This window comes from Camelus bactrianus, chromosome 32, assembly GCF_048773025.1.
Source record: "Camelus bactrianus isolate YW-2024 breed Bactrian camel chromosome 32, ASM4877302v1, whole genome shotgun sequence".
In the NCBI taxonomy this organism is placed as follows: domain Eukaryota; kingdom Metazoa; phylum Chordata; class Mammalia; order Artiodactyla; family Camelidae; genus Camelus; species Camelus bactrianus.
This window is the reverse complement of record NC_133570.1, coordinates 16,870,733-16,882,814: the sequence shown is the minus strand read 5'-3', so window position 1 is coordinate 16,882,814 and position 12,082 is coordinate 16,870,733. Positions and strand designations below refer to the sequence as shown.

At 47.6% G+C, this 12,082-nt stretch overlaps 1 protein-coding gene across 7 annotated transcripts in view; it reads right to left on the bottom strand.

The window, feature by feature from the left end:
- The window catches only part of MYO18B (myosin XVIIIB), a 215,563-nt gene that overhangs the window by 115,683 nt on the left and 87,798 nt on the right, over positions 1-12,082 (bottom strand). For 5 of the 7 annotated variants that reach the window (XM_074356762.1, XM_074356764.1, XM_074356765.1 and 2 more), the window contains 5 exons: positions 11,758-11,880; positions 10,606-10,671; positions 5,765-5,893; positions 3,874-4,017; positions 2,340-2,429 (listed from right to left, as the gene is read on the bottom strand). In XM_074356762.1, the coding sequence (XP_074212863.1) occupies positions 2,340-2,429; positions 3,874-4,017; positions 5,765-5,893; positions 10,606-10,671; positions 11,758-11,880 (552 nt within the window). The remainder of the gene's footprint in view (positions 1-2,339; positions 2,430-3,873; positions 4,018-5,764; positions 5,894-10,605; positions 10,672-11,757; positions 11,881-12,082) is intronic. The other 2 variants (XM_045513911.2, XM_045513912.2) reach the window with 1 other exon arrangement.

The following is a 12,082-nucleotide window of genomic DNA, read 5'->3' as shown; positions in this document are numbered from 1 at the left end:
GACTGACAGGTATCACTCCCACGTTGCCCCCAGGACCTTTGCACCTGCTATTTCTACTCTTCCTTTGGAACTGCACATAGATGGGGACATCAAATCACTCAGCTGTAAAGTCAGACATCTCCCTTGACCTCTTAGGGAACATTAGCCCTTACTCAACCCCCCTCCGCTCACTATCTGCAACACTTTACAATCTGAAACTAGTCTGCACATTTATTTACTTGTGATCCGTCTCCCTCTATTGGCCTGGAGGCTTTGTGAGGACAGGGACTTGGCCTTGTCCCAAGCTGTATCCAAGGGGTCCAATCAGATGCCTGGCACATGGGAGGTACCCATACATTATGTGTTGAATAAGGGAATAAATCAGCTGTATGTGAACTTCAGCAGAACCCTATGAGGTACCCAGAGCTTCCTGGGAAAAGACAGCGGAGGCTGAGTCAAGTACTCACCAGGGATGCAAAATCTAAGGGAGCGTCAAAACCTTCAGAAGTCAAGATAAATTAAAAACATGAATGCAATCTTCAAGAAAATAAAAATTAATGCCAAAAATCTGTGATGAATAAAATATCAAAATTTCAAAGACAGACAGGATCCTACTATGCAGAGTGCACCAACACTCACCTCACCCCTATTCTGGTTGACAAATCCTGCATTTATTTAAAATTTTGATATTTTGCCCATCATGGATTTTTTTTAATTCATTTACATTTTAAAAGATATTGTATTAAGTATTATTTATCTTGCAGGGTTTTTTGGCGGCCCTTTAAATTGTGCCTGAGACAAGTGCCTCACACCCCTCACCCTAGTCCCAGCCCTGAGAGGTGAATGAACCAGCCAGTTTTCCTTGAACAGCTCTTTCTTGGCCTACCCACAGCTCACTGACCACGTCCCGCGTTATACTGTATGAATATGTGTAGGAATCTGTCATTTGCGATGGTTGCCTTGAGGGCAGGGCCATCTGGTTCAAGACTTCACCCCCAGCCCATGAACTCAATATCCAGTTAAAGAAAGAAGAGGCCAGCATGCAGTCACACACACCCCAATCACATGTCCCCTTCCATCCCTCAGAGACGACCACTACGCGGAATCTGGAATTACTATTCCCATGAACACCCAACTGTAACTATGTACGTGTATGCTCCCATCAATGTACAGTATTATTGTATACACTTTTAAAATACGTACTGTAACATATTTCAGGTATTATTTTGTACGTTAATCATTTTCCTTCAGTGTTATGTTTTCAAGGGCAATCTGCGTTTGTTCATCTATCTCTACTTGAAGGATCAGGAAACCTCTATAAAGAGCCAGAGAGTAAATATTTTCAGTCTCTGTCACCACCACTCAACTCTGCTTTTGTGGTATGAAAGCATGGGGACTAAACACAAATGAACGGCTGTGGTTGTGTGCCAATAAAACTTTATTTACAAAGAACAGGTGGTGAAATGGACTTGCCCTATATGAACCTTAGTTTGCCTGCCTCCTCATTCATTTTCACCTTGGTAATTCAACTTTTAGTATTAACAAAATGTGTTCCCCCACCCTGTCAGTAGATTCCCATTGGGGTGTTTACTTTTCTTCACCGTGACAAATGCTGCTGCTGTAAGCGTCTCATCTTTTCATTTATATGTGGGAAAGATTCTCCAGCTCGTGGACCTAGGAGTGGAACTGCTGGGTCACAGGGTACAGGCAGCTGTGACTTTCAGAGATAACTGCCTGTCTGAAGTGTGAAATGATACGTGCTGTGGTGTTAATTCACATTTCCTGATTGCTAGTTCATTGAGCATCTTTTCATGAGTTTATTGGCCATTTGAATTCCTGATCATCTGAACCCTTGGAATAAGAGTTCCCCTCCTGGGAACTGCCAATTCCTAATTTTTGCCCTTTTTTTTTAACTGCAGTGTTTGCCTTTTCCCATTGATGTGAGGAAGTTCTTTACATATTCTGGGCACTCTTTGCCAGTTACATGTGTGCAAATTTCATCTTCAAGTATTTTGTGCTTTGACAATTAGAAGTTGATTACTTCACTGGGGTCACACTGGTCATTTCCCCCCTGAGATTTGTGCTTCTTTAAGTCAAGCGTAAGAAATTCTTCCCTTTGGAGCCAGATGACATGGGTTTGACTCTCAGCTCTATACTTGCTGGTTGTGTGTCTCTGGAAGGTAGCTAAAATCCCAGAGCCTCAGTTTCCTCCTCTATATAGTGGGGACAGTCACAGCCCGCACTTCACAGGGCTACTCTGAGGCCTGAAGGCAGATGGTGCAAGGCCAGGCTCATCATCATCTTCCCCGTCAACAGACCTCCCCCTGCACAAGGACCCCACACAGGAGGGATGGGGGTACCTTGCTCTCTAGCAGGTCTGTGTTCTGCCGGAGTTCATTCCGAGACTTCTCCGACTTTTCTAGCTTCTGTCTCAGCATTGTAAGCTCCTCCTGCAAAAACAAACACCTTAACGGAAGCCACTCTGGACCAGGGGGGTAGCTTCCACGTTCATTAAGACTGGGAAAGAAGCAGGTTATTTAGCCAGCCTATCTGTGATGATGCCCTGATGCTAAGCGCCTCTGAGGGACTTTTTCTTTGACCATTTCCGAGTATCAATGTCTCTGTGCTCATACAAGTCTGGTCCACGCCAGCCCAGTCTAGAGGCTGAACACAAGTTCTCAGAACAGGACCAGGCTGGTCCCGAGTCTGGGTGCCCGAGTGAGATGGGGTGCTTGGCTCTTCATCCTCCCGGATTATCACTCTCCTGCCCAGCGGCTCAGCACCAGGCTCACACCACCACCATTAGGAGCAACCTACACGCCCACCCACTGCAGGCCGGTGTGGGGAGCTATGAAACAGACACACAAAGGAGTACTACGTGGCCAGGAAAAGAGAACAGGGAAGGTGTCTACAAAAATGGCAATCATATGACAATATATAAATGTTATCCCATTAACATGTTGTGCACCTTAAATTTATAGTGTTATAGGTCAAACGTGTTTCAATTAAACTTTTTTTAAAAAGAAAATCCAAGAAAATGGACATGGCATGATTCTCAAAATATGTTTTTAAGTAAAAAACACAAGTTGCAGAGGAATATGCAGTATGCTACTATTTGTGTAAGAAAGAAAGGAAGTTTTAGTTAAGTGGAGTGTGTGTGTGTGTGTGTGTAAACGCACACCTCTTTCATTGTGCTTGGCTTTACTGTGCTTTACACATATGGCATTTTTTTTTTTTTTTTACAAATTTAAGGTTGGCAGCAAGCCTGTGTTTAGCAAGTCTATTGGCGACTTTCTCCAGCATTATTTTTTAATTAAGGTATGTACATTGCTTTTAGACACAGTGCTATTGCACACTTAATAGACTACAGTAGAATGTCAACATAACTTATAGGCACTGGGAAGCCAATAAATTTGTGTGACTCAGTTTAGTGTGATACCCGCTTTAATTTGGCGGTCTGGAACCAAATCTGCAATATCTCCCAAGTGTGCCTGTATTTGCTAATTTCTGCAGAAAGAAACAATAGGCAGGATAAACCAGAAACCAGTCAAAACAGTTACCTGTGTCAGCTGGGTGCTAATCGGGTAGGAGGGAGAGTAAGAGGTAAGGAGACTTAGGATGCGAAGACTCCACCACCCTCGAGTCTCTCTGGATAAGCAGTAAGCGTTCACACACCGGGGGAGCGAGGGTGTCTAACCAGCACCCGCTAGCCTAGGAGGAGCTGGGCACGTCCGTGCATGGGAGCAGAGGGACATCTGGAAGGGGGCAGCAAGGGCTGCTGGGTGGAGCATTCCTAGATCAAGAATTTCCAGGGCTGGGGGCACTAGTTGGGATGCAAGCACTAAGGTGGGGGAGGGGATGGGCCACCCAGCACCCTGCCGGCCACAGACCCACCTCCTTGGCGCGGAGCTGAGCCTCCCCGATGGTGACACTCAGCAGGGGCCGCAAGGAACCAAGGAGCTGCCACCACGGCCAGTCCTTGACCGCCAGGAACACAGCCATGTTCTTCTGGATGCACCGTGCAGCCAGCCGGTGAATCTGCAGGGGAGAGTGAACTGAGGGCCCTTCCCATCTCTGTCAAAGGAGGCAGAGGGCAGCAAAGCCAGTGGAGAAAATGGGTTTGTATCCTAGTGCAAGGGGCTAGGTGCCTGGAAGAAAAAAAAAAAGCTTCCTTTCGGAAGTCAGGCTCTCGGCATCAGGCGTTAGGCCACAATTTAATCTTGCACAGCCTAATAATAATAACAGGACGAGGAGTAGAAAATATAATATGACAGGGCCACATTTTACATGGGGATTAAGTTCAAAAGTCATCGTGCAAGGCAAAAACCATACTCAAAAATCCCTGAAAATGCTCTCAAGAAACAGTGACCAGGATTACGCTGTTAGTTGCTATTTAAGGAAGAGAAATTACTTTAGGTGCAGTTAAACACAAACCCCATGCTCCTTACTCTTAAGTGTGCATCAGAATCTCCTGGAGGGCTTGTTAAAACGCAGGGGCCTGGGCTCCACCCACGACGATCTGACTCTAAGTCTGGGGAGGGGTCTGAGTATCTGCACTGCTCACAAACCCCTCGTTTATGCAGAGACTGCTGGTCCAGGAATCATGCTCTGAGAACCACTGACCTAATTCATTCTTATCATAGGTGGGAATCAAGCCAGCATCTCAACAGCCAAGACTGTACAGCCGGCACAGCGCCTCCTACAGGCCAGGCACTGCCCTGAGCATCTTACACACTTCAGCTCAGTCCCCTCTAAATCCTATGAGGTATTATTATCATCTCCATTTTACAGATGGGGAAACAGGCACAGAGAGGTAGAGTCACATGCCCAGCATCACACAGCTTCTCAGTGGCCGAGTCAGGACATGAACTCCTGTAGACAAAGCCCAGGCTCTTAATTAATCTCTTATTTCAAACCATCCCAAAGCATAAACTACCTTGGGAGTGCAATGGGCCAGTGAGATTGCCCACAATGTTTTAATTATTAACGTACTTGCCTTCTTCTGTTCTTACCAAGTACATAAACTTGAATTTACAAATTCACATCAGCTGGAGGCATGTGCAGTGAGGTGGTAATTAACGATGACAATGCTAAGGTAACGGCACTAGGATTTACGGAGCAGTTACATGCACCACAGACGGGACTAAGTGCACATCACCCCACCTCATCTGCAGCCAGCTACTACATGTTGGGCTGGGGCTCAAACATGGTTCTTGTTTGTCTCCAGAGCCATGCTGCCTGTTCTCCCCTGTGCAGGCCACATAGAGGAAACTGAGTCCCAGAGATGTCCAAGGGTGGTTCAGGCCTGCGGATCCTGAACCTGCTCTTTGGTCCCAAAGGACTCTGTGCCCAGGTCCCGCCCATGCCCTGTCTGCTGACCCATGACAGCCAAGTTCTAGGGAGATGGAACAGGCTGGAACCATGTCCAACCCAGGAGGGCTTGGACAGCCTCATGGATATCCTGTCCAAGGCTGACATCATCAGTAATTTGACATCAATGTTCTAGAAACAATGGTAACAGCTTACAGAGTATCGATAAAAGTCTCACCACTCGGGGTAGGTCTGTGGGCGGGCAGCACTGGCACCATCACGGGAGACGTGCAGAGCCCCAGGCTCACCCCAGACCCACTGGACCAGAATCTGCACGTTAACAACATCCCACTGGAGATTTGCACATAAGCACGAGTGTGAGAAGCAGGGGTTACAGCCCCGGGCCCAGCATGGATGGTGCTTTTCCAGGATCTCTCGCCCCTGCCGGGTTCACGAGGCACACAGGCCTTCATACCTTCAGCTTCTTGAATTCCTGGCGAGACAGGAAGCCCCTGCAGGCCGCCTGGAACAAGACGATGCTGTGAGACACCAGCTTCTCCCGCTGCTTCTCCAGCCTGGAGACCACGCCCGCCTTGAGGAAGACCTGGCAGGAGAGATGCTGCAGGTGACTTCTCCGCCACCGAATCCAACTGTCTGGGGGTGGGGGAGCTGCCACTCAGACCCCAGCTCTCTGGCCTCCACCTCAAGTTATCTGTTAGTAGGTACCCTAGACTGCAGCTCTACATGATTAAAGCATCTGGTCTCCTGATGCCTCCTCTTTGCCTTTTTCTAACAGAAGAGAGTAAGAGGTAAGACGACGAAGGACTCAAAGACTCTACTGCAGCGTGGGGTCCTCGCATTTGCAGCACTATCACCGCCCGAGAGTTTGGTAGAAATGCAGCATCTCCGGCCCCACCCGAGACCTGCTGAAGCATAACTGGCAAGTCGATCCCCAGGGAATTCATGCACACACTGGTCTGAGAACCACTGGCAGGATGGACCCGCCTAAGCTTCTCTGTGCACCAGAGTCACCTGGGGAATGCATTCAATGCACATTCCCAGGCCCCACCCTGAGAAACATAGAATCAGTGGGCTTGGTGTCAGTCCTGGGAATATGTCTTCTCATTCAGTAAGTGCCGCTGGCCATCAGAGAGAAGAAGAGCCCCCAAAATACTCAGTTCTGCCTTCTAAGGAGGGGCAGAGAGGGAGGGGAGTGGAGGGCAGCCCTCCTCGGGCAGGAGAGGATGGGGCCAGACTGGTGCCATCCACGGAAGGTGCTCAGGCATCTTAGTGGAAAACAGCTCGAGGTCCACAATTTCCAGGCTGTGGCTCATCAATAATGGATGAAGGCCTCTGTTGCAAAGTGATCAATGCCTGCTCGGCCCCCCGCAGGGCTGCCCTCGAAGAGACTGCAGGGAACACAGGAGGGTTTTCAGAGAGAACCCAGAGCTCTGGGGCCAGGACTGCTCCAGCCAATGTGGTGAGGTCACCCCTCCAAGAGGCAAGAGAAAGATGCTGCACTGATGGGATCTAAGTCAGTGACAGGGGAGGGGACACACTGCAGATGCCCTGGTGCTGCTTCTTTCTAAGGACAGCCCTGTGCATTTCTTTGCCAGATGTGGCTTACAGCCCTAAAGATGGTCACTTTCTCCAGGAGCACTGGGAATGCTCTGTCGTAATCAGTGAACTTGTTAAGTAATCCGTGACAGTGTCAACTAACAGCTAACATTTAGGGAGCCCCTACTGTGCTCTGGATCTGAACTCACTATCTGACATGCAGATAAAGCACTTTACATGCATAATTTTCTACAGTAGTTATGACGATCCCCCCACTTTATGGAGGGAGAAACTAAGGCTAAAAACGGCATTTGCGCACAATCCTCCACTAGTGAGTGGTAACACCAGGATTTATTTCCCTCTCGCTGACTCCAGACGAGACTACAATTATCACTGAATGTAATTAACATTTGCATAGCATCTATATCTTTCAAACCTCTTTCTCCTACGTCCCATTTTAATACCCAGAACAGCCCGACAAGGAGTATGCTGGTTCAGGGAAGCTGTGTCACTGACTCAAGTTCACGTAGCTGGTGATCAGCAAAGCTGAGACTTGAACCCAGAACCTTGGGTTCATGCCCTGCATCTATTCTCAACATGAGCACAAGGCTTCATTTCCTCCCCCCGCCACCTCCTCCCCGATGCAAACACCAGGAATCTGAAGCCAAACTGCAGTTTGATTCCACGTGGAACAAAGGGTCTTAATTGATTCTCCATTCCCCTAAACCTATTTTCTGTAACGAAGACCACTCCATCGACCCCACGGTAAACCTTTTCTCGGCGGGAAAACAGAAATTAGCATACTCAATTGGTGCTAACTCTGTTTGTAGCCCTCTGTCACTTTGCAGAACACTTCCCATCAGCCAGGGCCACCGAGACAATTAGCCTCATTGAAATAAAGACATGATTGACTCATTACCTATCAGATTGCCTCAATAATGACTGCATTAATTTCACAAGCTAGTGAGTCCCAAAAGCTGCTATGAAAAAAATCAATGATCAAAGTGATGACAGCACCAGTCCGTATATTACACAAGGCGGCTGGTGCTGCCAAAAACGTTATTGATTAAGTATGAAGCTTTCATTAAAAAGATAATTGGAAACGACCATACAGGGAATGGGAATAAGTCATCGCCTCTGCAGAATCTTATCTTGCTTGGTTTTCTTTCCTTTTAAGAGCATATTGCCAACCAGAAGGCCAACTGCATGTGGGATCCCACCTTTTTCATAAATGTCATGGCCCTTGGCACAGGCCTCAATAAGGCACCGGGGGCTGAGAATCACAAAGAAAAATCTAAGTGGTTCACTTTTCATGGGTCCAGCTGCTTATCGGACCCAAGCAGAGAGTGACAGCCCAACATCCCCATCTCTAAGGGATCCCTGGGAGCCACTGTTATGCAAGCCATTTTTGCTCTAAAAATGCTGAAGGCCAAGGTTTTGAAATCTAATATGGAAACAGCCCTCCTCTCTGACACTGCTGAGAAATTAGCTACTCTCCTTTTAGTAATTTTCCAGATGAGAGTTTATTTAAACTTTCAAATGTTATTCTTTTTCACAAGCACCTTGTCCCCACTGGCAAATGCATGCCACAGGTAATGACAGTCAACCCCTGTGAAAGAACAATTCGCTGATTCCGTCAGCCAACCTGGGAGGCACAAAGTAGTGGCTCCATTGTACAGATGGGGGGACTGACACTCAGAGCAGCTAGATCATTTACTCAGGATTCACACCTCAGGAAGAGGTGGGGCCTGAGTGTGGACCAGGTAGGCCTGTTCTCCCCTCCTAGTCACAGCCTCCCCACCTGTTAGGTGCCGAACCTTGCAATGCACGGGAGTGGCACTTGTCCTTCAAGATCTGTCTACTGCCTGGCCTGGCTTCCAAAAGGACACACTGACTTGATTTGCTCTTGAGAGTTCCCCAGTGAATGCCAAATATTGCTCAACAATAATAATATCTCATTACTGGGATGCTCTGGTTTGCGGACACCCTGCCTCACCACCGTGAAACTGCGTATAGCGACTTCTCATCTTGCTGTTTTCTCTCTTGCTCTGTAATGGCTGCTGAAATCACCAGAGCAGGTTTTTGTATTCATGAAACAACTGAGCAATTATCTAGACCATTCTCAAACTTGAGTGTGCACTGGAATCCCGTAGAGGGCTTGTTACAACCCAGGCTGTGGGGTCCCACTCCCAGAGTTTCAGAGTCACTAGGTCTGGGATGGCTCCTGAGAGCTTATTTCCAGAAAGCTCTCGGGTGATGCTGGAGCAGCCGGTCCAGGGACCATCCTTTGAGAACCGCTAGTCTAGAGGGATGAAGTTCTTGGAGTTGAAGAATCCCTCTGATTCAGGATCATAAACACCTGTGCATAAATAATTTGCTGTATCTTTCCAGTCATAAACAGCAGAACCACAGCCAAATGAGAAGATCCTGGGGTCGGGACTGATACAGGTGTGCACGGGAGCTGTACTCCTGCTACCTACAGGACCTGGAAAAGGGGCTTACTTCCCAGAGGTAGTTTCTGCGTCTGTAAAGAAGGGAAACTGTCATTATCTCAAAGGAGGCTGCGAGGGGAAGAGAGGAGTAATACTTGAAGTTGCCTAGCTTAGTACCTGGCTCGTGGCGGGAGCCCAGTAACCCACAGGTTTATTCCCTCTCCTGAAAAGCTGCTGCCAACTCCCAGCAGGATAAATCAGGTAGAGACCATGGAAGACTAACAGCTTTAACCACAGGCTTTAGCAGAACCAAGAAGCCTGCAGGGAGAGACTAGTGTGTCTATGGGGCAATGATCAGTGTAAATGGCTGTGAGCTCTCTGAAGAAAGAGGTTTGATAAGGCAGGTCACTTGGTATTGCAAGAGGCACTAATGGCCAATAATTCCACCATAGTACGTAGTAAACCTAGCAGTTTACATAGGACCTGAAGGTGGAAGGCAATCGGCAAAGGTTTACTGGATGACGTTAACCAGCCAGTAGATAACTAAGTGGGGTGATGGCCCTTCAGTCTCTTCTCTCTCCGATTTGTATTTCTAAACATTATCCCTACTCCCCTGCTCACCACCTGGTCCTGAGTTTACAATCTCTGTATCCCACCTCCCAAACCATGACCCATGGAACACTTGTCCTGGGAGATGGTAACGGGCCTTCCACAAAAGCAAAAGAGTAAGGGTTCCAGGGTCAAATAGCCTGGGGAGCCCTAAATACTACATTTTCCCTCATGAGGACTTACAGATGTATGAGTACATTAGGTATCTGCAAAGTTCTTCACTTTTTTGGAAGGGCTTCTGGCTCAACACTAGTCTGGAGAAAGCTACTTCTTTCAACTCTAAAATCACGTACCCTCTTTCCAAGCCCTTCCCTTTCACTCACTGCTGCTAATCAGCCAGTCCTACAGTTGCACTACAGCTGGTTGCAAAGTAAAAGGTACAAGGCTCTGAGTGAAGATGGCTGTTTCCTCTCAGGTTCCTCTTTCTGAGGTTCAGAAAGTTCTCCTGAGGTCTCGAATGTTAACCCTTCCAGACCACTGAGGTTCCTGGGAGGGTAGCCTAGGAGTGATATTTTCCAAAGTCATTTCCTCCCACATTATAACACTTTATCTTAACAGCCTTGTCATATAGGAAGGGCAGAGAATCACTAGCCTCGTTTTCAGTTCGATGAATAGGAGACGCACAGAAGTAGTGAATGCTGAGGTCAGACAAGAGTCGTGTCTCCTCTGGGCCCCTGAAGTGATGTGTAGAATGGCCTAAGAAAGCAGCTCTACTCACCTGGCTGTGCCCCACGGCCACTGCCTTCTTCTCCAGATCCAGGGTCTGCAGGAGCTCCTCCACGGCCTGCAAAGAAGAGAGAAGCAGAGGGGAAGGCAGAATGAAGGCAGGAGGCTCCCAGGGTGGAAGATCAGCTGGCTGGATAGGCTGATGGACACATCGGGAGAGAGAGGATGACCCCACATGTCTGTGAGCTAACAGAGCCCCACCACCCCAGGGAAGTGCAGACGATGAGCATGTACTGAGCACCTACTGTGTGCCATCCACTCTGCTGGCACCTGCATAGACACCATCTCATTCCATCCTCACAGCAACCCTGGGTGGGTCATCATACTACTGCGCCCATTTTATAGATGGGAAAACCACAGATACAAAACTAAATGGAGGACGTGTCTGCTATGGAAAACAGCACGGCGGTTCCTCAAAAAATTCATGTAATTATCATATGATCTAGAAATTCCAATTCTGGATATATACCCCCAAAGAAGTGAAAGCAGGGACTTGAACAGATATTTGTGCACACTCACATTCATACCAACATCATTCACAGTTGCCAAAAGGTGGAAGTAACCCCAGTGTCCTTCAATAGAGGAACAAATAAACACAGGGTGGTGAATACACCCAACGGAATATTAATCAGCTTTAAAGGGAATGAAATTCTGATGCCTGCTACAACACAGAGGACACAATGCTAAGTGAAATAAGCCAGTCACAAAAGGACACATATTGTATGATTCTGCTTATATGAGGTAACTGGACTAGTCAAATTCAGAGACAGGAAGTAGAATGGTGGTTGCCAGGGGCTGGGGGGAGGAGGATGGAAGTTTGCATTTAATGTGGACAGAATTCTGGTTTTGCATGATGAAAGAATTCTGGAGATTGAGCGTGGTGATGGTTGCACAGCAGTATGAATATACTTAATGCCATCTGAAGTGCGCAATTAAAAATGGTTACAATGGTAAATTTTATGTTATGTATGTTTTACCACAGTTTAAAAAAATGAAGGCACTTCTGCAAGGTCATACATTACACATGAGCAGAACTAGATTGGAATCAAGGTCTATCAGGTCACATGGCAACACTGACGTCTTTACTGCTTCACATGCTTAAGATGCCTGCAGAGGACCCTAGGCCACTTGGGAATTTACCTACCATGTCTCCTGTGACAGCCTCCCCTGCCCTCTGTCCTTCTCTTGCTGCACCTGTCTGGGTCTGACTCGCTCTCATAAATGTTTGCTGAAGAAATGACATGGCCATTACCCTTGTGTTCCTGACCTAGAGTAGGGAGGGGGAGAGAGCCCGTGTTTAACTCATCTGTGTCCTCTCCAGCACCTGGTCGTGGTCTAGGCATACAGTAGGAACTCAATAAACATGATGACTGAATGAGTGAACGCCCACACAGGAGATCCAGTGAGGGGAGAAGCAGGGTGGGGTCGGGGGTAGTGTAGAGAAACCCAATGTGGGAGAAGCAAACTCA